We start from the raw sequence: 24,771 nt of genomic DNA on the forward strand, positions 1-24,771 counted from the left end.
AGCCCCAGGTCTCACCTTGTAGTAATTTTCATTGTAGAAGCAATTACAGGAAGAGGCATTGATGCAGCGGGAGTCATGGAACAGAAAGCCTGAGTTGCAGACACAGCCAGGCTTGCAAAGGAGACCACAGGTGGGCTTGGGGCTCTGGCAGGACTCTGGGCAGGCACAGCGTTCATAGTGGGCATTCGGAGGGCACGTGGCTGAGGGGAAACCAGCCTCCATTAAACCCCCAGCTTTTCTCCTGTCTCCCCTCTACCCAGCAACCCCCGACACTGCCACCATTCTTCTCGAGGAAGTAGGCCCATGTTACTCAGCCATTCAAAGGAAGGAAGTCCTGACACAAACCACAACCTGGATAAACCACAACCCTGACAACAACACATGCTGAGAAAAAAGAAGCCAGTCACAAAAGACCACCTATTACATGATTCCCAGTGTATGAATTGTCCAGAACAGGCAAATCCAGAGAGACAGAAAGCAGGTTTGTGGTGGTCAGGGGCTGAGGGGTTGGGGGGCAGGGAACGCCCACTGATGGATATGGGCTTTCTTTTTGAGGTGATGCAAAATGTCCTGAAATGGAAAAGGGAGGGTGGTTGCACAATTTTATGAACACACTAAAACCACCAAATCATACATTTTGAAAGGATGAACTTTGACTGCAGTGAATTATATCTCAGTAAAAGGAGAAGCACTAGTAAGTCTAGGGGTTGGTTCACAACACCTACCCTACCATCCCCCACCCCACCCCACCCATCCCCCACCCCACCCCCCCCCCACCATCCTTCTCAAGGTTGTCCTCATCTTTCTTTCTAAAGTCACCATGATTGGCTCCTCTTCCCTCTGAGACTGCGCTTTTCTACAGCATGCGTTTCCCCAGCCCTCTCTCTTCACCACTGTCTCTGACTTCCAGCTCTTTGTCCGAGGCTTCACCACGTACCGGGAGTAGGTCTCGGGGTTGTAGTGGTGGCTGGGGTCACAGGGGTCACGGAGGTAGTTGGCTTCGTGAAGACTGTCGGCTGAGTGGGTACAAGAGCTGGGCTGGGCTGGGGTGTCATGGGAGGTGTGGGCCTTTCAGTGGGGACAGTGGGCTTTTCTGTGGGGATGGTGGTCTTTTTAGTGGGAATGGTGGTCTTTTTGGTGGGGACAGTGGTTTTTTCTGTGGAGATGGTTGTTTCTTCAGTGGGAATGGTGGTCGTTTTGGTGGGGACAGTGGCTTTTTCTGTGGGAATGGTGGTCTTTTCAGTGGGAACAGTGGCTTTTTCTGTGGAGATGGTTGTTTTTTCAGTGGGAATGGTGGTCTTTTCAGTGGGGACAGTGGCTTTTTCTGTGGAGATGGTTGTTTTTTCAGTGGGAATGGTAGTCTTTTCTGTGGGGACAGTGACTTTTTCCGTGGGGATGGTTGTTTTTTCTGTGGGAATGGTGGTCTTTTCTGTGGGGACCATGGGTTTTTCTGTGGAAATGGTTGTTTTTTCTGTGGGAATGGTGGTCTTTTCTGTGGGGACAGTGACTTTTTCTATGGGGATGGTTGTTTTTTCAGTGGGAATGGTGGTCTTTTCAGTGGGAACAGTGGTTTTTTCTGTGGAGATGGTTGTTTCTTCAGTGGAAATGGTGGTCGTTTTGGTGGGGACAGTGGCTTTTTCTGTGGGAATGGTGGTCTTTTCTGTGGGGACAGTGACTTTTTCTGTGGGGATGGTTGTTTTTTCAGTGGGAATGGTGGTCTTTTCTGTGGGGACAGTGACTTTTTCTGTGGGAATGGTGGTCTTTTCTGTGGGGACCATGGGTTTTTCTGTGGGGATGGTTGTTTTTTCAGTGGGGATGGTGGTCCTTTCCGTGGAGACTATGGGTTTTTCTGTAGGGACAGGGGGCCATTCACTAGGGAAAAGGGGCCATTCAGGTAGGAAGGTGGGTTCTTCAGTGAGGATGGTGGGTTTTTCTGTGAGGATAGTGGTCTTTTTAGCAGGAATGGTGGTCTTTTCAGTGGGGACAGTGGGCTTTTCTGTGGGGATGGTGGTCTTTTTAGTGGGGATGGTGGTCTTTTTACTGGGAATGGTGGTCTTTTCGGTGGGGACAGTGGGCTTTTCTGTGGGGATGGTGGGCCCTTCCGGAAGGAAGGTGGGTTCTTCAGGGAGGATGGTGGGCTTTTCTGTGGGAACTGTAGGTCTTTTTGTGGGAACAGTCAGCTTTTCTGCGGTAACCACAGGCTTTTCTGTGGGGACAGTGGGTGTTTCACTGGGGACAGTTGGTTTTTCTGTGGCGGCCACAGGTTTTTCTGTGGGGACAGGGGATATTTCACTGGAGGTGGTGGATGTTTCTTCAGGGGTCACAGGGGTTTCAGAAGGGCCAGTAGGGGGACCTAGAGGTTTGGGAGGGAGCACTGTAGATGCCGGTCCTGCAAAGAAAAACAATTCCTGGAGTTTAGTCAATATCACACCACCCCCATCTTGACCCCCATCTAATTGGAGGGGGTAACTTTGTTGCACCCCTTCTAATCCCTACCCAATCTCCACTCACTCAACACTCGACAAAAACTGCCCCTAACATATGTCTGCTCTTGCGCTGGGTTCAGGAAACGAAACAAATGGGAGCCTTCCCTTCAGGCTCACCATTCACTAGGTAAGGGGGTCCAACCACAGAAATCCATGGCACCAAAGTCACATTCATTCAAGCAAGCATTCCAATGGGGCCGGGAAGGTACAGGTGGGCAGAACACAGAAGACAAAGCTTGGTGAGGCCTCAGACACAAAAATGTTAGTCGCTCAGTTGTGTCCGACTCTTTGTGACCCCATGGACTGCAGCTCACAAAGCTCCTCCGTCCATGGAATTCTTCAGGCAAGAATACTGGAGTGGGTAGCCTATCCCTTCTCCAGGGGATCTTCCTGACTCAGGGATTGAACCTAGGCCTCCTGCATTGCAGGTGGATTCTTTACCAGCTGAGCCACCAGGACACAAAAGAGGACTTATATTTTAACACATTACTGAAAGGGTTAGCGGGAATCGGGGGGTGGCGGGGGGCGGTGTTGGTGTTTGCAGAAATGAATGCCTGTGGCCAGCAATTTGTTATGTAAGTGAATATGGAAACGTCTCCAGTCAGTAATGTTCGGGTGACAGAGGACGCATACATAAGTCTCTGATCAGTAAGTTGTGAACAGCGTGTGCAGAGAAGCCCAAGTGCTGTTCATCTCAGAGCGTGGCCCCCTTTCCGGGGCCTGGGGTCCTGTCTTACCTTGACAGGTCCCCTGACCGATGAAGATGAAACCCAAAGCAACGACGAAGGCAGCGTGGGAGCCCCTCTCGACCTCAAACATCAGCTGAAGGTCCGAGGGAGAAAAAAACAAGAGAAAAATAGAAGTGAAGGCCTGGCAAGGTGGCGACTCTCTTGGCAGAGGGTCTGTCTTCCACCAAGATGTTGCCTTATTCTGGCCTCAACAGCGCAATGCGGGCCCTGGCCTTCCCAGAGGCTGGAGAGCCTGGTGGGTTCAGAGTGCCCTCTGCTCTGCCCTTCCTCCAGAGATCCATCCTCACAGTCCTGGTGGTGCTCCCGAGCCCCAGCCGTTCACCCCCTCTCCAGCCCGGCAGCAACACTCATACAGTGACTCTCCCTGTTTCTCACCTGCATAGGTTGTTGATGTCCCGAAGGGATGGTCATGGAGTCGTTCAGCCAGTCAGGGCCCTGAGACCCAACTCGTTCCCAGAGAGAACTTGGGGGGCTGCCCGCAGGGCTCCCCAGCAGAAGCCTGAGCTTCGTGCCCTTTCCACGGCCATCCATGTGGTAGGTGAAGGCCACACAGATGGCACCCGGGGCACAGAAGGGCCGGCTCACCAGTTTGTAAGACTGGCCTTCCTGGGAGAACTTGTTAGCCTCAAGGTAGACGAAGTGACTTTCTGGGCATAAGAAGGGAACGGGCAAGGTGAGAAGCTGCCTCCGGACGAGGCCTGTGCTTTCCTGAGCGACACCTTGCTTTCCAAATAGGGGTCAGACACAAACACCCACACTCCCCACATTGCAGCGGGCATTTTTGTTTGTTTGTTGTTTTGTTTTGTTTCCTGCTGTTTGCTGACTTCTCACTGGAAGGAGGCATGATCAGAAAGAAAGGGAAAACCAAACCAGCAGCCCAGATTCCTGTACTGGCTACATCAGTAAATGTCTTGACCGAAAATGACAGTGGATTCTGAGGCCTTGGGCTCAATGAGAAATGCGATGCCTGGATTTTTTAGGGGGTTTTCAAGTGAACCCAGAACATAATAATCCTCAACTCATTCTACCTGTGTTGCCTCCAGAGCTCTGGCCCCATGACCGCTTTCCAGTAAACACCCCCTGGTTGATCCTCACCACCTACATCTGGTGTCAGTCACACCAGCCCGCCCACTAGCTGTGAGCAGATTCAGGAACTCGTTGCCTTGAGGGCTTCTCCATCTCCTCACCTCCACTGAGGGCGATTCCGAAGGGACCTGTGCCATGGATGAGCGTATTTGCACTTCCCTGGGTCCAGCGTCCGCCATCCTGTAATACCTGGACCCAGTCACAGAAGGGGTGGTCCTTGTCTTCAAAGTCACACTGAGGAAAGCTCTCTGGGGGATCAGAATGGGAGGTCCGAGAAATCTGTGCCATGCTCTCTGTTCCCTCCTCAACCCCTACCCCTGTTCTCCGAGCCCCTCTCACCCCCACAGGGAGCAATGCTGATTGCATCCACGGCCACCGCTGGCTCTGGGATCTTGGCAAACACACCCATCAAGGTGAACTGAAGAGAGAGGGAGAAGGGGCCGGGAGTGAGAAAACAGCGTAAGTGCTCTGTGCTTAGTCGCTCAGTTGTGTCCAGCTCTGTGACCCCATAGGCTGTAGCTTGCTAGGTTCCTCTGTCCATAGGGATTCCTCAGGCAAGAATACTGGAGTGAGTTGCCATGCTCTCCTCCAGGGGATCTTCCCAACCCAGAGATTGAACCCAGGTCTCCTGCATTGCAGGTGGATTCTTTACTATCTGAACCAACAGGGAAGCCCAAGAATATTGGAGTGGATAGCCTATCCCTTCTTCAGGGGATCTTCCCAACCCAGGGATCGAACTGGGCTCTCCTGCACTGCAGGCGGATTCTTTACCAGCTGAGCTTCCAGGGAAGCCCTGCCTGAAAGCTCAGCCCCCTCCATCTGGTTTTACTCTATGCAGGGACCCAGGCACCCGGCTTCCAGGGCCCAGACTCTCAATCCATGTCAATATCAAGCATGCCTCCCATAAAAGGAGACCTGATCCCTTGCTGCTCTATACCTGAATCTGTCCCTGGCCTGTGTAATTGACAGAGACAGGCTGCCAGTTGGGTCCAGGTTGTCCTGAGAAAATGGTGTGTTTCCGGATGCTGCCTACAATGGAAGGAACCCAAGAGAGCCATGAGATGAAGGGGGCTGGGAAGTGACATCACACCGGTACTCAGAAGGATGAGTAGCTGAGGGAATACCTGGAGTAGGTTCTCAGCACATCCTTTTCTCTCACTCTCCTGGTTTTTTAAAATCTATTTTTCCAGAAGCCCATGCCTTTCCCGCTCCCAAATTCCACCCCACGGAATCATCTTGCCAGTATCTCAGATTTCCCCGGACCCTGGGGGATGCCCCCCGTTTCCTCGTTAACCCAACTCTGGGAAAAGAGCCCCAGGACAGTGTGAATCCTGGGACGCTGTCATTCTCACCCAAGACAGATGCATAGGCCGTGAAGCCTGCACCAGGAGACCGGCCACGGAGGAGGTAGTGAAAGGAGAGACTCAGGCAGCCGGAGGACTGGATCAGGGGGCTCAGGAGGACAGATTTCTGACTCGCTTTTGCATTCTTGGGGTCCAGGAGCATGTAATAGCCATCTGGGGAGGAAAAGATCAGTAAAGTGGAGAGTGACCCAGGGCTAGGGGCTGCAGGGGCAGGGAGCCTGGCCCTGGGGAGCTTTAACAGCTGCCAAGGATAAGCCAGCACCAAGGTGAGCCTACACCCATCACACGAATGGCTGAGGCCTTGGGTTCTTCCAGAAATGCTTGGCAGGTTGGGATGAGGACACAGGAAACGCGGCATCTTGTCAGAAGCAACAGTCAGAGACTTGTCCTTTGGATTCTGATGTTTGAGGTCCCCTCAGAGTCACATCCTCTTCCTTTTCTTCAGCCACTGGATGTAAGTGACTCACACAGCGTGGTGAGAGTGCAGGTATGATGCTGACTGATGGGGATGTCCCCACCCAGCCACCCACCCCCACCAGCCCACCAGCTCAGGCAGCCAATCAGCCTGGACCTCGCTCCGTGATGCCACTGGTAGGTAGCCTGGAAGCTGAGCTGCAGGAGGGGGGTGCCACGGAGGGGTGTGGATTAAGGAGGCATGTGTCACGACACCCAAAGACGTCTACCTGGAGAGCACGCTTGGCCCAGGGAGCCCCCGAAAAAGGTGAGCTTTGTAGAGGAGAGAAGAAGGCTGAAATGGAGAGAATGGCAGGAAGCGAGCCTGAGAAAAGAAAGGAGCCAACAGGGAAGGAGGAGGGAAGGGGTAAAAGGGTGAAAGAAAGCAACGTGTTGATCCTGGCATGTCTACGAAGTGGAGGAGAAGGGAAGAACCATGGGAAAACATAAGGGAGCAAGGTGGGAAAAGGAGGAGAGAAAAAACGGAAGGTAACATTTGCTGAAACTGCTGGGCATGAGGTACAGTGCTAAACGCTGAGGGAGATGTAGAGCTGGGCTGGCCCTGCTCTCCAGGGTCTTAGTTTGAAGGTGAGGTGGGGTTTTCTCCAAGTCTTTCTAGAAGGCAAACCTCAGGCAGCAGAAAAGATCAGAGGAGGGGATCAGAGGGAAGAATGGAGAAGAATGGACTCTGCCCTTGCCCTGTCCCTTCAGTGGATTCTCGTACAAAAACAAGCTGGTGACCCTTTGAAATGTAAGAGCAGACCACGCCCCTGCTCCTGCAATGGCCCCCGCATCCATGGAGAATGCAAGCCACAGTCTGTCCTGACAATGGCCTTCAAAGCTCCAAGCGGTCTGAACCTCCGAGGACCCTTCTGGGCTCATCTTCTCCATCCCAGGCATGTGGCTCCTTGCTGTGCTTCAACACCCACCCCCCAATCCACTGCCCCTCAGGGTCTTTGCAAGGCTGGCCCCTTTGCTTAGAACGTTCTTCCCCTCGATAATTTCGTGCCCCTCTCCCTCACCTCCTAAAAGTTTGTGCTCAAACATGACCTCTACAAGACCTCCTCTGACCACCCTATTTAAAACTTACATCCCAGCCTACCCTGCTCTCAATCTCCTTACTCTGTTCAACCTTTTTTTCCCCTGATAGTACTGGTCATCTTATAACTGTATAATTTACTTCTTCATTGTTTCAGGAACTGTCCCCCCGTCTCCTCCCACACCACCCTCTGGTGTGGGACAGTACCTGGCACATCGTAGGTGCTCAATAAATGTTTGTTGGATGAATGAAGAAGGAAGGGTGACGGGGAAAAGAGGTGAAGAGAGGGTGGTGTTGGCTCTGCCGGGTAGAGCTTTGGGGGTGGCAATGGCGGGGAGCTGGCTGGGCACTTAGAGTTTGCTTTCTGCCCTGTAACTTAAGCTGATGGATGTTGGAGGTAACTCCATCCCAAGGGAGTTACTGTAGGGGGTCAGGCAGGCATTGTAAATGCCCGCAGAGGTCTCTAGAAGCTCAAAGTCAGAGGACAGAAGCGTGGCCATTACTCACCCCCAGGGCTAGAGAAGTCTCCCTCAGGCCCCACGTCCTGCACCCCCGTCGGCCCCTTCTTCTGGACCCACTTGGCCCCAGAGGCCGTCGAGATCCAGCTCCAGCCGCAGAGATCTTTTAGAGTGTCAAAGTTGCACGTCTGCATCATGCAGACTGAGAGGAAAGAAAGGAGGAAGGAGGCAGTTCAGAAAAGTATGCCTCAGATGCAACATCACGAATCAGCTATACCCCCGATGCATGTGCGCACATGCTCAGTCCCTTCAGTCGTGTCTGACTCTGCGACTCCGTGGACTACAGCCTGCCAGGTTCCTCTGTCCATGAGATTCTCCAGGCAAGAATACTGGAGTGGGTTGCCATGCCCTCCTCCAGGGGATCTTCCCAACCCAGGTATCGAACCCATGTTTCTTACATCTCCTGCATCGGCAGGTGGGTTCTTTACCACTAGTGCCCCCTGGGAAAGTCCAATACTCCCATATAAAATAAAAATTAAAAAAAAGAGAGAGAGAGAAAAAAGATTGCCTCAGTCTGGAGTCAGACTCCTGAGTCCCAACCTGGGTCCTGATGTTACCACTGCTGGCTTGCCAGGCAGATTCGGTCCCACTCCCCAGCAGCTGTGTTCCTGCCACAGGTTACTTAAGCCATCCAAGCCTCAGTTTCCCCATCAATAAACTGGGAGCAAGAGCACCGGCCTGTTGTAAGTTACATCATGTGCAGGAGCGTCTCGCACAATGCCTGTGCTCAGTAAGTGTTAGTTCCTTGCATGCACCTTCTGGAATATTCTTTCCTTTGAATTTAGTCCCCTCGAATCTCAAACATGAGCTTAGAGGGCCAATTCTGATCAGATCTCGGGTATTAATTACAGCCAGGTTGACCAGACACCCATGTTTGTCAGAGACTGGTTTCCTGGGATGCAGGACTTTTTGCTAACATAGGCACAGCCCCAGGCAAACCAGAAAGGCCAGTCACTTTAGGACAGGTGTCGCCCCAGTTATGTGTTTCAGGAGAACCTGTCTTCAGACGTGGCAGCTTCAGGAATCAGGTGTGGGGTGTGGAGGTAGATGGAAGCAAGTCGCCCTAAGCCTGGGAGAAGCCAGGGTCACAGTCCCTGAGCGAGTCCTGCCACCTGGGCACCTGCACAAAGGGTGGGGGGAGAGAGGAGGCGGGCGTGGGCTCACCCCGATTGCAGGAGCCCCGATGGATGGAGATAGCGTCCAGAGCGATGTCCAGATAAGTCGTGCTGCCCCACACGCCTTCGAATGTCAGCTGCGGGAGGGAGGAGGGGGCCATCCACCCCGTGAGCCTCTTTCCTTTGGGCTCCCACTTTCCTTCCCGAATTCAGAAGCTCCCCCAACCCCCGTGCCCCGTCCTGGACCCCCCGCCCAACACCCAGATTCCCACGGGGACCCCAGACTCTGCCTGCAGCCTCACCCGGCTGGGCAGGACGAGCCCCAGAGGCACCGTGACAGCGGTGGGGATCCAGGAGGGGCTTTGCGTGTTCACGTGTTTCCACAGCAGGTTGGGGTGCTTGCCCTTGGCGCCTGAGGCCAGCCACAGCTTGAGTTGGGCACCCCACGACAGCCCAAACATGAAGTAGGCGAAGCGCACACAGAGGGGGCCCTGGTCCCATATAGGGGGGCTTCGCAGGCGGGCCACCCCGCCCGGGTGGAAGGCGCTGGAGTCCATGTGCAGGTAGTAGCCCTCTGGGGGAGGCAGAGCCCTGAATGGTGAAGCCTTGCCCACTCCCACCCCACCCCCACCAAGGGCTGCCCCCAGCCCCTTCCCAGAGCCCTAGCACCCACTTCCGGCCAGCTCCCTGCACCCAGATCTGCCCGTGTCCACCTTCCAGCTGCCTCCCTAAACCTTCAGCCTCCTCACCTCCACTGGGGTACCCCCCGGGAGGGGCAGTGCCGCTGGCGAGGAAGGGCCTGCTTTCTCGAGTCCAGTCTCCATCGTCTTTAGTCGCTTGGCTCCAATCACAGAGGGGTCTGGAGTCATCCTCAAAATCACACTGGGTGAGAATGGCTGGGGAGAGGAGAGGGGAGCCTGCATGCAGAGCCAACCCCAGGGTGTGTGTGGGGGTGGGCAGGATGTCTAGGTCGGGGGTGGCACTCTGAGGTCCCAGGCAGGCAGGCTTGTCTAGGCAGCCTCCTCCCATGCTGTTTGCATGTGAACCTTTCAGGCAAGGCTTGTTCTCGGCTCCTCCCCGGATCCCTCCACTCTCCAGCCTCTGAGGGTTGCCCTTCACATATTTATTACGTGTTTATGTCACCGCAGGGCCGAGGGCACCTGAGGTGGCCACCCCTGGGAGGGACAGGAGGCTGAGCAGCCCCAGGTGTCAACTCACAGTTTTCCCGCGAGCTGCGAGCAAGGGGCTTCCAGTCTGGAGGCTTCTCTTTCCTTGGTGTTGATTTGGAAAGAGAGAGAAAGAGGGGGAAAAAAATGTAGTTCTCATCATTACCAAGAACTGCTGAGCCTCCACGATTGTGAGCTTTCCGGAAGTTTGGTCCTTTCTTTTTATCCATATTGTATCAACGTGTATGCAGGGAACATACACTTACTTGAGGGTTTTCAAAAAGGTCACTCACAGCCTTCTCACCTTGTCATCTGTCTCCTGAAAAGCATCTCCCCTCCAAGTTCCTCATGTCCCCTCTGGCTGCCTCTACCCCCTGTGCCCTGGATGTCACGCGTGGTTCTCTAACATGAGAAGAGCCAGTTTCTCTGTGCAGGAATTCTGAGAGTTTGAGAGTTTACATCTGAGAGTTTACATCGGAGGCATCTCTTTCTTTCAGGTCAAGGTTTTCCTGTGCTGTTGCCCAAGTTTTCTCCAAGGAGTAGGGACCATATGGGTCTGGTATTGCCAGATGTGTGGCGGGGACGGTCCTGCCCTGACTGAACACACAGACCAGTGACCCTTACAGATTCCACAGAGAAGCCAGTGGCCTTTCCCAGGTGGCGTGGGCCACGTAGAACAGCTGTTTGTTTTAGTAGTTCAAGTCCTGCTTGTTCACATCCCTTCAAACATGGAACTTCCCGGTGGTTTAGTGGCTAAGAATCTGCGTTTCAATGCAGGGGACTAGGGTTCGATCCCTGGTTGGGGAAATAGATCCCACATGCCGTGGGGCAACCATGCCTGCGTGCAGCAATGACCGAGTCCACATGCCACAGTGACTGAGCCCACATGACGCAACGAAAATCCCGAGTGCCACAACTAAGACCCAACACAGCCAAATGGATAAATGTTAAAAAAAAAAAATCCTCTCAAACAAGCTCCAGGACACCAAGCCATCCATCACCTGTTGCTGCTTCCTACTTGCTGTGTCTCTGTCCACTGGCTCTGCCTTGGGTTTTGTCCATTTTCTGAGAACCCACCCTCTCTGTCCTCCCCTGCCACCCCCAGACCCGTCTCCCGAGCTCTGCACCTCCTCCCTGTCCCCTCACACTTCACCTCTGTCCTGCTTCTGCTCAGCGGCTCACACCCCCAGGTCCAGTCTCAGCAGGCTGCAGGGCCCCGCCTGCTTCTGTTCCGAGCCTCCTAACATCCATCAGGGGGTCCCTCCTTCCTCCCCGGGGCCACACCATTCATCACCAGCCTGCTTGTCCTTTCCAGCTTTGCCCCTCGTTCTCTTCCTCAGAGGCACCCCCAATACCCCCTGAGCCCAGCTTACCGGGTTGGGGCAGGCATGTGGTCCTGGCCCCAGGCAGCCCCCAGGAGCAGCACCAGAGTCCAGACTGGAGGAGCCATGCGGGACCTCAGAGGCGGCTCTCGGGGAGAGGAGGAAGCCAGAGTGAGGAGCCCAGGCCACCTTATCCCCCCCTGCCCCTCCTCGCTTGGCGTCCTTCTGAGGAAGCCATGAAAACTGCACAGAGAACACAAGAATGCTCTGGGAAATGAAAACTACGAGAACCGAAGCCTAAACCCTTACAGAAGAGTTAAACGTTGAAATCAAGAGAAATAAAATAAGAACGAGAGAGGGAAAGAAAGAGAGGGAGAAAAGCGAGAGAGAGACTCAGTCCAGGATGACTGACATTCAGCCAGGAGAGTCCAGAAAAGAAATAACAAAGGAAAAGAAATTACTTAAGAAAAAACACAGAAGAAGATTCCCCAGAACTGACTAATGAGTCTCTTGATTAAAAGGGGTCCATTCCGACAAATGCAAAGAGACCCATGAAAGGTGTGTCATGAAATCTCAGACTGTCAGGGCTGAAGAGAACATTCCCAAACACTTTCAGACAGAAAAAAGCAGGTCACGTACTAAAGATCAGGAATCAGCATGGCACCAGAATTTTCAATAGTAACCATGGATTCTGAGATCCAGTGGAACACTGTCTGCAGAATTCCAACCATTTCAAACCTAAAGTTCTACACAGCTGGCAACAGGGGCGAAGGCAACAGAAAGATGGAGTGAAGTGAGGACTGAAAATGCTTCTTGGCAAAGAATTGAAAAAGACAAGTCACAGAGGAAGACCTACAAGGAGCCAGGAAACATTGGAAAAGAGGTTCTGCTTCCGTTGTCATAAGGGAAATGCTGATCAAGACTACAATTTTCATGTTGGCAACAGTTCAAAGGATTGAAGCATTGAGCGTTGGTCACGGTACAGGTACTGTACACACTGAAATACATTGATGACTATGTTCGAGAAAGCGTCTTAGAAGGTAATTTGACAATGACTATTCAACTTTCAAATGTGTTTATCTTGGATCCAATTTATCTTTCTAGGATTTTACCTGCAGAAATATGTGTGTATTTTCACAAAGATGTACATGCCTTAAAGATGTCAATTGCAGCATCATTTACAATAGGAAGGAAAAGTCAAGGTTACCTAAATGTTTGCTGGGCTTCCCAGGTGGTGCTAGTGGTAAAGAATCTGCTTGCCAGTACAGGAGACCTAACAGATGCAAGCGATGTGGATTCAATCCCTGGATCAGGAAGATCCCCTAGAGGAGGACATGGCAACCCAGTCCAGTATTCTTGCCTGGAGAATCCCATGGACAGAAGAGCCTGGCGGGCTACAGTCCACAGGGTTGCAAAAAGTCAGACGTGAATGAAATGACTTAGTATGCACGCAAATGTTTGCCAGATGGATGGTTGGATTGTATTAAGAAATATTATTTATATGAAGGAATACTTTGTAGCTGCACAGCAAAGTGATTCAGTTATACATATATTCTTTTTCGTATTCTTTTCCATTATGGTTTATCATAAGATATTGAATATAGTTCCCTGTGCTATATGGTAGGATCCTGTTGTTTATCCATCCTTGTATCTGCTAACCCCAAACTCCCACTCCATTCCTCCCCCCACCTCCCCACCGGCAAACACAAATTTGTTCTCTGTGTGCGTCTGTTTCATCTGTTTCTGTTTCACAAATGACTTCATTTGTGTCATTTCTTTAGATTCTATATATAAATGACAGCATGTGGTATCTGTCTTTCTCCTTCTGACTTTACTTCGTACTATATGTATGGATGTGAGAGTTGGACTGTGAAGAAGGCTGAGCGCCGAAGAATTGATGCTTTTGAACTGTGGTATTGGAGAAGACTCTTGAGAGTCCCTTGGACTGCAAGGAGATCCAACCAGTCCATTCTGAAGGAGATCAGCCCTGGGATTTCTTTGGAGGGAATGATGCTAAAGCTGAAACTCCAGTACTTTGGCCACCTGATGAGAAGAGTTGACTCATTGGAAAAGACTCTGATGCTGGGAGGGATTGGGGGCAGGAGGAGAAGGGGATGACAGAGGATGAGATGGCTGGATGGCATCACCGACTCGATGGACGTGAGTCTGAGTGAACTCCGGGAGCTGGTGATGGACAGGGAGGCCTGGCGTGCTGCGATTCATGGGGTCGCAAAGAGTCGGATACGACTGAGCGCCTGATCTGATCTGATCTGATAATCTCTAGGTCCATCCATGCTGCTGCAAATGGCATTATTTCATTCTTCTTTATGGCTGAGTAGTATTCCGTTATATATATGTACCACATCTTTTTTATCCATTCATCTATTGGTGGACATTCAAGTGGTTTCCATGTCTTGGCTATTGTGACTAGCGCTGCTATAAACGTAGGCGTGCGTGTATCTTTTTGAGTTACGGTTTTGTCCAGATATATGCTCAGGAGTCGGATTGCTGGATTATATGGCAACTCTACTTTCAGTTTTTTGAGGAAACTCCACACTGGTTTCCATAGTGGCTGCCCCAGTTTACATTCCCACCAACAGTGTAGGAGGATTCCCTTTTCTCCATGCCTTCTCCAGCATTTGCTATTTGTACATTTTTATGAATGATGGCCATTCTGACTGGAGTGAAGTGTTACCTCGTTGTTTTGATTTGCATTTCTCTAATGATTAATGATGCCGAACATCTTTTCATGTGCTTGTTGGCTGTCTGTAGAATCTCATGTTCTGTTCATTGCAAAATTATTGTCCTCATTTTCCTCATGTGAAAACTGAACTCTAGAGAAATGGTGTCAGTTGTTCAGCATTGTACCTACTCAGTGTCCTGCCAAGTCCCATGGTTCCCAGAACTGTATTCCAACAGGGGGTGGAGTCACACCCAATCAGAGCAGATCTACCTTCATCAGTTTCATCAACAGCAAGTCTACATGAGAATGCAGATAAGAGGGTGGCTTTGCCACTTTTTTAAAACCCCATTGACTCTCATGGCTGTATCTTGGCTGGAGGGCTATCCAGAGCTCAACTCTCATGAGCCTGCGTTCCTGTATCCCACCCCCGATGTTCCTAGTAAACTTCAGTTTCATTCCTTCCGCCAGTCCGTACTATCAAATCTGTGTCCAGGGTGCCTGGCCTTGGCCCCTGACACCTGACAGGGTTGCCTGGGCTGGCCATCCTCCTAAGCCGTCAGGGAGGGGCTGGTACTGCCCTGCTCCAGGTGTTGGAGAGGGAAGTCCCAACTCCCTTCAGAATTCCAGGGACTCCTTCTGCCTAAATGAGCATGCACAGGGCCCAACCCCAGAAAAGAGATCCTCTGTCCTTTTGCACCAAAGATGGGGGTACAAAGAATGCCCAGCCCAAACACCGATCTCCCCTTCCTCCAGAGCAGCTTAGGAGAGGACTTCCCTGATGGTCCAGTGGTTAAGACTCTGAGCTTCCACTGCAGGGGGCACTGGTCCAGTCGTTGGTTGGGGAAGTTTCTCATGTCTGGTGGTGCAGCCAAGAAAAAACAAAACAAAACAAAAAACCAGAGCAGGTTGGGAAAATGATCAATAAGAGGGACAGAGCCAGGAAAGGGTTAATCCAGGGACAAGCAGCAGAAGCCCATTGACCCCCCCAGCCCCTCCAGGTTAGTCAATAAGTCCTCTGAGGGCTGCTCCTACTGACCTCTCTTTGGCGCCACAGGGCTGGACGGTCACAGCTTCCAACCTGTCTGGGGTTGGGGGTTGGCACTCAGGCAGGACAGGAAGGGATGGTGGTGTGCAAGGAGCTCTGCCTTTTGGGGAGTTGGAACGGGCAAGGCCCCAGGGCCCTTATCATCTGACAAGACTGGTTGTGGTAGGAATAGGTGTGGGTGACCTTGGGATGCGGAAGAACCCAGGAATAACTCCAGGGAATGCAGCCCCCCCCCCGGCTTCCCTGTGTGGCTTTGGACCCTTTGTTCACCCACTCTGGTCCTCAGTTTCCTCATCTGTAAGATAGAAAGACTAGCATAGCTCAGGTTTCCAAGAAACCAGAAAAAGAAAATCATTATTAAAAAAAATCATGGCACTTTCGTAGAGGTCCAGTGATTAAGGCTCCATGCTTCTAATTCTAGGGGCACAGGTTCGATCCCTGGTTGGGAAATTAAGATCCCACATGCCGTGAGGCACAGCCAAAAAACAAAAACATCATTATAAAAAACAGAAATTGTGTGTGGTTGGCGTAATTTTTGATTTATAGACATTTGGACATGATTCACATAGGCAGGGAAACCATTCGGCTGTTTTTCTGTTGCCAATAATCTTTCACAGGGTTGAAGTTTTATGATGGAATTTTGGAGGAATGAGCCTTGACCAGCTGGGAATAACATAGTTAACCTTCAGCCTAGATTCCAGTGTCTAAGAGGCCCCGTTTTGCTAACTCAGCTCCAGCAGCAGTCACCTACTGGGGGAAGTCAGTGGACTGAGTAGACCCAGGAGAAACCCAGGTGGCCTGGGGGCCGGGGTCAGGCAGATGCATTCGGTCAGCCTGATGTGCAGGCCAAGAGGCTGCAGTCAAGGGTGGGAGCTGGGGCTGCCGGCATCGGCTGAAGAGCTGGGAGACTTCAATGGTGGGAAGGGTGGTAGGCACTTTTGACTTAGGAATTCCTGGGAGGAAGTGGGCACCAGCGGCAGGGGATGCATCAGGAAAGAGTGGTAACAAGAAATGCCTGGGATTCACGCCTCACTGACTGAAGCTGTTTTCTTCCCTCTGTCCATTCCCTCTACCCTTCTCCCCATGAAGCTTGCTTCTAACAGAAGAGGGACCCAGAGTCCGAGAGCCTGGTCCTGACACTTCCTCTCAGTATCTTATGACCCAAGCCAGACCCATCCATGATCTCTCCGGATCTCCGTGTCCTCCAGTCTCTGCCTTCCTCATCGGGTTAGGAGAGCAAAAGCGAGACTGCTTGGGACAGCACTTTGGAAGTGGCAAAGCCCTCTACAAACAGGAGGCATCTCCATGAAACAGTTATGTAACCCGCTGACTCAGAACTAGGCCGAGTTGGCGCCTGTCCCACCTGGAAGTTGGAAGAGCTGGCTCAATCGCTCACCCGGAGGAACTTGGTTTTAGTTTCACCGTCTGATGAATGGGGATGATGCCTGCTGTTCTCTTCCATGGAATGACGGTGAGAATCACAGGAGATCTTGTAGGTGCCAGAGATTAATGTGCTGTTAATCATCAAATCATCATCATTATAATAGTGCAGAAGAAAGCGGGTCTTTTTGCCCCAAGGGGACTGTCCACTCTAGGAGGACACCAGGCTGTGAGTAGCACAGACCGTAATTCTGCTTTTCCATGTACTTAATCCAAAGGCTGGCACACAGTAGGAACTCCATTAATGTGAAACAAATTATGTTTTTAAATTATGTTCTTAACCTACTCGCCCATCACACCTGACTCAGGTCATACACTTCAGGTTCTGTTAATTCATTTCTTTTTTTTTAATTTTTAAATTTTATTTTTTGGCCATGCCATGCAGCATGTGGGATCTTAGTTCCCTGACCAGGGATCGAACTTGTGCCCCTTGAATTGGGAAGCACAAGAGTCTTAACCACTGGACCATTAGGGAAGTTCCTTCTTTCTTCTTCTTTTTTTTTTAACTGAAAGCAATAATAAGTCTGAAGCTAAGTGGAGGAATAAGGTCAGAGGGAAGAAAGATCCAGGAGATGTTTAGGCAGCACTCAGGTCAGGAGACCGACAAGACTTTGGGGTTATGAATCCTAAATCTCAAGTTCAGTTCCCAGCCGTGACTTACTAACTGGATTTCCTGGACTTCAAGATAAGTCTCTTTGCTTCATTTTTGCCAGCAAGAAAGATAGATTTCATCCTTCCTGATTCATAGAGGTGGAGTAAGAACCAGATGGCATGTGTGGAAACCATAATATGAATTTTTTTTCCAAAATGTGCGACTTCGGAGTCCTCAGGGTTCTATAGCTTCTAGGTTACCCTAGCATTTCCCAAGAGGGCCTGAAGAGGGCACTGTAGCCCAGGAGCCGCTTTGGGCAGAGTGAAAATTCTCGGGCTGACTCCTCCCACCGCAGCTTGGCCCCCACTCCACCCTCCACACACAGATATTTGGCAAATACCCTCCAACCCCTCAACCTGCTCATATTTTTCCTGCTGCACATTGCAGAACATTCCCTCCCTTGAGCATATTTGCAGGGGTGCAGGCTAACTTCTCTGTTTTGCCATATAAGCAGAAAGAGCAATCCCCCTACCCCAAGTATGATAATGGTCAGGATTACTCCCCATCTGGTTTTGTGACATCTTTTGTGGTCTGCACAGGTCTTTTTCTGCTGTTTGCGGCCGAAACATTATTTCTGGGAAGGAATTTGAAGTTGACTGTCGGGGGAAAGGGTAAAATCAGAAGTAGAAATTCCCTGGCAGTCTGGTGGTTAGGTTAGGACTCCTTGCTTCCAGTGCAGGGGGCATAGGTTCTAACCTTGTTCAGCGAACTAAAGTCCCATATGTCATGTGGACAAAAAAAAGAAGAAAGAAGTGGGGATCAAGCGTGGAGGTTGAATGAGTTTGTTCCGTGTCCCCATCCCAGAGGAGCTGAGAAGGCTTATGTGACAGGAATAAGGTTTAAGTAGTTTTACTTCTTGGTCTGCACCATGGAATGACCGCAGTGACATTCTCCCAGGGCCATGTGAGGAATGCAAAGAGGTCGGATAAGGGAACTACCTGCAGCAGCTCTGGGCAGTGACTGACCAATGAGGTGGTTGTCCGGGAAATTGGTTCCCAATGTACCCCCATCTACTGCCCCTTCTGCAAGTTTCAGGTTGGAGCATTAATGGTAACCATCCCCAGGCAAGAAAAGTTCTGCTGGACTTAGAGGGAGCTTGTACACTGGGAAAGCCTGGTGCTGGGATGATAACATTAGAAGAAGGGGCCACAGAGAAGAGGCAGAAAAGAATAAAGTTCCAGCAGACAGTGTTGGCAGCTGCCAGCAACCCTCAAAAGGGCCCCTCCTCTTGGCACCTGTGTCCTTACTGGCCCTGAAACTCACTAAAGGTTTGCCCTGGGGAATTCCCTGGTGGTGCAGTGGTTGGGACTCCATGCTCTCACTGCCAAGGTCCAGGTTCAATCCCTGGTTAGGGAACTAAGAGCCCACAGGCTGTGCTGTGCAGCCAAAAAAAAAAAAAGACTTATCCTGGGCCAGTTGGCAGCTACCTACTAAGGACTAGCCTTGAATGGAGCCACCTTATTGACAAGCGTGGGCAGAGCTTGTGGCCTCAGGCCAGTGGGGTCAAGAGGTCAGACAGGCCATGCGAGGCAGCACGTAGCGCCCCACCCCCTCCACCTCTGGCTTCCCGGACCTGCCACCTACTGCCAGGATGGGGACAGACCCGGGGAAGTACGGGGCTCCCAGGAAAATAGGAAAGACCAAGAGCCAGGTTGTGGTTTCAGTTCTTGCCAGTGAGGTTGAAAAATACACAAGACTTGGACCCAGTGAGAATCAGGGGCCAGCCCCCATTCCATCTTCATGGCTCCCACCACCCTCCTTGTCCAGTGGACTCTGCTGTCATGGAGTCCCCACGAGACCCGGAGAATTCATGTCTTCCCCCTAAATTCTCCAGTCCATCCTGTCCCTGTTTGGTACATGTAAAAGGGGGTATCCATCCTCCAGCTGGTCCCGGCACTGCGGCTGGGCAGCATGCCAAGATGAGTCTCAGTGTCTCTGCAGCATGGTGCTGCCCCCAAGTTTAGGTTGAACTCTGAATTCCTCCAGCTTTGGGGCCTCAGACTGGCCCTGTGACATCCTTAGATCTGAGTTGAGCTCTGGACAGTTCCTCTAGCCCCTGAGATGTTACCGCTGGCCCTGGAGTGTCCGTGGGACAGGCTGGCACTGAGCTGGTGGCCCGTCGACAGGGGTTGGGAGTGGCGGCGTGGAAGGCATGGCGCAGGCAGTGATGGTGAGCGAGATGGTGGACGTGCCCGGGGTGATAGCACCAGGTCACCTGTCCCCTCTCCTGCAGGCCTCCCCTGTGTACAGAGTCAGCTTTCCCCGCAGGAAATTGGAGTAGATTCGGAAAAGCTTGGACAAAGCATCAACAGTGAATGCTCGGAGTGGGGCTGCGGAGGGGGTTGCATCTGGAAGGGAGATGGCTTCTTTCTGCAAAGAGAGGACTAAAGGTTAGTGCAGTGCCAGGGGCTCCGGCAGGAGATGGGTTTCAGGGTAGAATGGATGGGCCCTTCTCTCACTTTACAGAAACAGCAACCCCAGGGGCAAGGAAGGGGCCAGACACACCTGGGCTCCCAGCGCCCGAAGCAGGGAGGTGAGACTGCGGAGGCCGCTGACAGCTTTGTCCACGTGCAGCCGCAGGGCCTCGCATGGCTGGGACGCGTTGGCCAATAGGGCCTGGCCCCGCAGGATAGCTTCTGAGAGCAGGGCCAGGCCCTGCCAGACTTCCAGAGCCTGCTGCTGGACCTAAAGGGAGCAGAGACTTGGAGTCAGCTAGCCCAAGCCAGCCTCTCCCTCCTCCCTCTCAGCAGCCCCATGCAAACAGAAGTTTTTTAGAATGAATGAACATTCACCCTCATCTTTGCTGTTCCATTTCTTCTCTCTCTAGCATTCTCCTGACCATCCTATGAGGTTCCCAAAATGAGACTTCCCAAGAGGAAGGAACCCGTGAACTCACCTCCATCCTCTTCCAGGCATAGAAGTTAACCTTGGTGTCTGGCACAGTGATATTCTCATTGAAGCTGCAGCCTTCTGCACAGCCCATCTGAAATGCACAAGCCTGGAGTCAGGGGCCCCAGGGCCTCCATCCGGCTTAGCCCCTCACTAGCTTCCACTTAGGCACTGGGACTACCACTCCTAGGACTTTTACTGGGGACTTTGACTCCTTGCTTCCACCCCTGAACCAAGCACCAGGTTCCTGGATCTTGCGGCGGGGGTCGGGTGGTGGGGGTGGGGGGGGGTGGGGGGGGGTGTTGACCCTGGAGCCCCAAGTGTGAGTTCTGTGGAAGGTCTTGGGGAGGGGACCTCACCGTGGCATTTTCGGCCTCCCTGGCCTCCAGGATGTACCTCTCCAGGACTCGGCTGTCACAGATGAGGCGTGCGGGGGCGCCCAGGACTGGGAAGCCCAAAGGAAACAGCAGAAAGGACAGCATCAGCAGCGGAGTACAGTCTAGGAAAGAGAGCCGGGCTGCGGATGAGGTGGATTCTCGCAGGAGAAGGGCTGGTTTGGACGGCAGGTTCACCCATCCTGCTGCGTAGCCCCCAGTGAGTCCTCCCCACCTGGACCTTGGGAGCGCTCAGGCTCTGCCTCCGCGTTCATTCAATCCCGCGGCCGTGTGCACACCCCACCCCCCTCCAGCTACCGGCATCCACTTCTCCCGGCCAAACTTCAATCCCGGTGTGACAGCGGCGTCCCTTCTCGCAGATCCGGGTTGTGGCTCCCAGACCCAGGTGTCTGAGTCTTCCTCGGCACCCACAGAGCCGCGCCTCTTCTCCCTGAACCCCCAGCCCTCCGCCCCGTCTCCGGCTCAGGTTCCGACTCTCCCCGGGGGACTCCTAGAGCCCGACAGACCAGCAGGTGAAGGCTGCCCCACCCCCCTTGCCCTTCCGGGGTCCTTGGCAAGTCTCAAGTCCTTGAACCGGGCCAACTCGGGGCCAAGAGCCCCAGCGGTAAATTCCTCCTCAAACAGCGCTGCCCCGGCCGAGAGTACTCACCGCGCGCCCCCATCTCCGTGCCTCGCCTGACCCCTCAGCGACCTGGGGCTCGGCGGGTGCCTGCGCCGAGGCCCCGCATCCCGGGAAGATCGACGGGGCAGGGCCGCCCCGCCGGCCGAACGAGGGGGCCGCGGTCCCCGAGCGCCGAGCGGGGTCGGGGCAGAGCGCGCAGAGCCCGGGGCCAGGGTCTGGAGGACGGCGCGGCGAGGCGACCGGCGGGGTTGGCCCGGGGACTGTTGGCCCGGGGACTGCGGCGGCGGCCGGGGGTCGGGGCTGTTATCAGCTGTGTGCGTGCGGGTGGGGGGTTGGGGGGAGGCTGTGTGCGTGAGGGGTCGCGGGAGGTGGGGACCGGAGGGGTCACAGCCGGGGCAGGACGCCTGGGTCGGGGGCTCGCCGGGGCGGAGCTGCCTGCCGTCCGACCCCCGGGTTCCGGGAGGTGCGGCTGGGTGCGCGCCGCGGGACGGGCACAAGGCTGCCCTGGGAGAGCAGTGCCATTCTGCTGGGAGCGCCTGGGGACCCCGACATCCCCTCCACCCCCTAGAGATGGGCCTGTCTGGGTTCTTGCAAGGCAGTCAGGAAGATGCTGGCTGGGCAAGTCAGTGGTGGCCTTCTCACGGTCCCGGTTCTTCTGGAAACCGGTGTTGTTCGAGTTGAGGGATTTAATATGGGTGGTGCACAGAGCAAGACACTTGGTGAGGTCTTCTCCTCCCACTCCTCACTTTTGAGGACCCTGAAAGCCCAGAAATTGAACTTTTAGGTCAGTGTGCCTGGCAAAATTCTTAACAATCTGAAATACAATGAACCCCCAAAGGGATGGCACCGGGGGTCTGCAGCTAAGCCTCTGTGGTTTCTAGGAAGCCCTGGGGCAGGGAGCGAACTCCAGGGAGCAGGAGTCCAAGGCTTGCTTGCCTCTCAAACCTTGGGAAGTGGCCTGAGTGTCTAGGCCTCAATGCTCTAACCTGTCAAATGGGCCTCCTGAAAGCACCATCCCTGTTCATGTTGCTTTCACAAATGCGAAACCCTGACAAATGCTGGTGGTTATTTATATGTTCATTCACTCCCTCCCCAGTCCCATAATATTAGATCTGTTTTATTCATGCATTTAGTCCCTTCTTGGTGCAAGTCAACTGACTACAAACTTTTCAGGACAGAAACATGCATTGAGACTTAACTCCTGCCTCCCGGAGTTTGTAGCTTACAGTAGATATAGGATGGGTACGTGGAGCCATGTGTGAGGACTGGGGTGTGCAGAGCTGAGCTATGAGAGTTTGGAAGAGGGGGTGGTCACCTCTAGCTGGGGAATCAAGGAGGATTTGATGCAGGAGGTCAAAACAAGCTCAGCCTTGAAGGGCAGGCAGGATTTCATTGGGAAAAGATGTGAGGTGGATGGGGGAGGCCGTTCTAGCCCTGTGTTGGTGGGTCAAGTGTTTTGGGGTGAAGGGTGGGGTGTGGGAGGGAGAGGTGGATATCAGGCTAGGGTGCTGCTTAGGGAGAGGTCATGTTGTGAAGGGCCTTGAGTGCCACTCTGAAGAACTGGGACTTTGGAACGAGTGGGAAATATTCATTCATTCAAGAAATATACATATAAGAGTACCTACTTGGACTTCCCTGGTGGCATAGTAGATAATAATCCACCTGCCAGTGCTGGGGACACAGGTTCGATCCCTGGTCCAGGAAGCATGGAGCTACTGAGCCTGTGCACCGCAACTACTGAGCCCACGTGCTGCAACTACTTTTGAAGCCCTCACGACCTGAAGCCTGTGCTCCACAAGAGAAGCCACTGCAGCGAGAAGCCCACACACCACAACAAAGAGTAGCCCTGGCTCGCTGCAACTAGAAAAAGCCGGGGCAGCAATGAAGACCCGGGACAGCCAAGGAAAAAAAAAAAGAATACTTACTGTTGGCCAGGAACCTGGAGATAGAGCAGTGAATAAAAAGGACAAGACTGCCTGCCCTGGTGGAGCTGACATTCTAGAGGAGGATGGATGGCAAACACGAAAATGAATAAAAGATAGAGGCTCTCCAGTGGTAAAAAGCTTCGAAGGCCCAGGAATCTTGGAGGAGGTGGCAATTTTGGACGAAGCAGGCAGAATGCCTACTGAGAAGAAGGTGACAAAGTGAGGGAGATGAGGGGCGATCAAAGAGGGTTCAGACAGATGAATGGGAGGGGCAGGAGGCAGAGGCTTGAAGGTAATAATGAGGCCCCGACCTGCTCCCCTGCCCTCTGCTCACCCACAGCCTGCTCTCAGGGCCTCCCCCAAAACCTGGTGTGCCGGCTGCCAGTCTGCATACCCCACTGTGCCCCCTGATCCCGGTTTCCCCCTCAGCACCCAGGCGGCCTCCCAGCCCCACATGGCCCTCGGAGCCCAGCCCTGGGACAGGATCCCAGCTGTGGGACAAACACACGCACACTCACGTCCACACACGTCCGCACATGCGTTCTGTCCTGACTTCCCACACGCCTCAGCCTCTGCTCTCCGGGTCCCCAGACTCCTGCGTCACTGCCCTGACCTGACCACGGAGAGGGGGCCGGGGGGGATGGCGGGGAGTAGACACAGCCGGAGGAGAGGGAGGAGAGGAGGAGCTGTTCGGGCTGTGGGACCTGCCTCTCCCCTCACGCCAGCTTGGCAGAGGTTCCCCAGGCCCCTGCCTTCGAGAAAGGTAGATGGGCCCTGGGCAATAGCCCCTAGGTGCTGGGGCCTGCCGGACAAGGGTGACGTTGGTTCATCCGCTGGAGCATTTGGAAAGAGCTGCGATTGCAGCCCGGGAGAGAAGGCAGAGGAGACAAGGAGAGAGATGGAACCTCCGTCCAATCCCTAAGCCGTAGTAATCCTACCAAGAAGGCAGAGGCTGATTTGGGGGCCAACTTAAACCCAGCTGTTGATGGATACCACCCAGCAGGGCCCATCAATCCAGCCTGGACAGCAGGGCACCCTGAGGAGCAGGAAGCTACCTGGGATTCCCCCTCCGATGCTTAGTGCCCCACTGCCAGAGCCCCCTCCATCTGCCTGTTTATATTTCTCTGGCATGGTGCTGGCCCAGTGCCAGGGCGACTGCAGAAGGTCACCACGCTGTCCCCTCCAGATATCCCCAACTGGATGGTGGGGGTGGAGACAGGCTGGAGTCATCCTGGCAGCCACTAGAGTAACTTTCCTGCTGAACAAACAGCCTTATTCGGGGTATTACCCTGAGCACGAGCCTGCAGTGGCTCCCGGTTCCTAGGAACTAAGACCCTCTGTGCTCTGCCACCCACCCACCTTTCCAGCCTGTTCTCCCACTTCGTTCACCCCCATGCCCACATCACAGGAGCTCACTGACATGATTTGCTGCCTCCTGCCCTTCGCTCACTCTCTGCCTTCCACCTGGATCACCCTCGCCCTCCCACACTATCGCTCCCTTTCTTCAAGTGTTACCTCCTCTACGAAGCCTTCCCAGATGCCCCGGCAGAAAGCTGTCTCCCTGCTCTGGGCTGCCGTTCTTTATGTACATCTTTTATGTCTCAGCAATACGTGAACCGTGAACTTCCTGAAGTTCAAGCTGGTTTTAGAAAAGGCAGAGGAACCAGAGATCAAATTGCCAATATCCACTGGATCATGGAAAAAGCAAGAGAGTTCCAGAAAAAATCTATTTCTGATTTATTGACTATGCCAAAGCCTTTGACTGTGTGGATCACAATAAACTGTGGAAAATTCTGAAAGAGATGGGAATACCAGACCACCT

The 24,771-nt window shown here is 53.2% G+C and overlaps 2 protein-coding genes and 1 long non-coding RNA gene across 3 annotated transcripts in view; 1 reads left to right on the top strand and 2 right to left on the bottom strand.

Moving 5' to 3' along the window:
* The window catches only part of ZAN (zonadhesin), a 37,764-nt gene extending 25,865 nt beyond the window's left edge, over window positions 1-11,899 (bottom strand). Inside the window, exons 1-14 of the mRNA XM_070780125.1 lie at window positions 11,350-11,899; window positions 10,029-10,081; window positions 9,560-9,706; window positions 9,113-9,384; window positions 8,860-8,947; window positions 7,685-7,837; window positions 5,674-5,838; window positions 5,259-5,350; window positions 4,661-4,739; window positions 4,423-4,569; window positions 3,611-3,882; window positions 3,188-3,308; window positions 938-2,353; window positions 16-200 (exon numbers count right to left, since the gene is read on the bottom strand). Coding sequence (XP_070636226.1) covers window positions 16-200; window positions 938-2,353; window positions 3,188-3,308; window positions 3,611-3,882; window positions 4,423-4,569; window positions 4,661-4,739; window positions 5,259-5,350; window positions 5,674-5,838; window positions 7,685-7,837; window positions 8,860-8,947; window positions 9,113-9,384; window positions 9,560-9,706; window positions 10,029-10,081; window positions 11,350-11,426 — 3,267 coding nt within the window. The 5' untranslated portion in view covers window positions 11,427-11,899. The remainder of the gene's footprint in view (window positions 1-15; window positions 201-937; window positions 2,354-3,187; window positions 3,309-3,610; window positions 3,883-4,422; window positions 4,570-4,660; window positions 4,740-5,258; window positions 5,351-5,673; window positions 5,839-7,684; window positions 7,838-8,859; window positions 8,948-9,112; window positions 9,385-9,559; window positions 9,707-10,028; window positions 10,082-11,349) is intronic.
* Window positions 11,900-12,035: 136 nt separating this feature from the next.
* LOC139179760 (uncharacterized) lies at window positions 12,036-19,664 on the top strand. Its single transcript, XR_011564109.1, has 3 exons — window positions 12,036-12,338; window positions 16,116-16,497; window positions 19,352-19,664. It is a non-coding gene; the product is annotated as an uncharacterized lncRNA (long non-coding RNA).
* Window positions 18,773-21,186, bottom strand: EPO (erythropoietin). Its single transcript, XM_019987344.2, has 5 exons — window positions 21,052-21,186; window positions 20,367-20,506; window positions 20,015-20,101; window positions 19,624-19,803; window positions 18,773-19,488 (listed from the first exon to the last, which is right to left on the bottom strand). The coding sequence occupies exons 1-5, from the start codon at window positions 21,062-21,064 to the stop codon at window positions 19,330-19,332; spliced, it is 579 nt and encodes a 192-aa protein (XP_019842903.1). The 5' UTR covers window positions 21,065-21,186; the 3' UTR covers window positions 18,773-19,329.
* Window positions 21,187-24,771: the final 3,585 nt, after the last annotated feature.

Source organism: Bos indicus, chromosome 25 (genome assembly GCF_029378745.1).
Source record: "Bos indicus isolate NIAB-ARS_2022 breed Sahiwal x Tharparkar chromosome 25, NIAB-ARS_B.indTharparkar_mat_pri_1.0, whole genome shotgun sequence".
Classification (NCBI taxonomy): domain Eukaryota; kingdom Metazoa; phylum Chordata; class Mammalia; order Artiodactyla; family Bovidae; genus Bos; species Bos indicus.

Excerpts from the sequence above, each read along its gene's own strand:
- EPO (XM_019987344.2), bottom strand. Across the intron at positions 20,102-20,366 it reads GGGAGGCCGAAAATGCCACG|ATGGGCTGTGCAGAAGGCTG; the intron begins GTGAGGTCCCCT and ends TGTGCATTTCAG. Across the intron at positions 19,489-19,623 it reads TTCGGGCGCTGGGAGCCCAG|AAAGAAGCCATCTCCCTTCC; the intron begins GTGTGTCTGGCC and ends CTCTCTTTGCAG.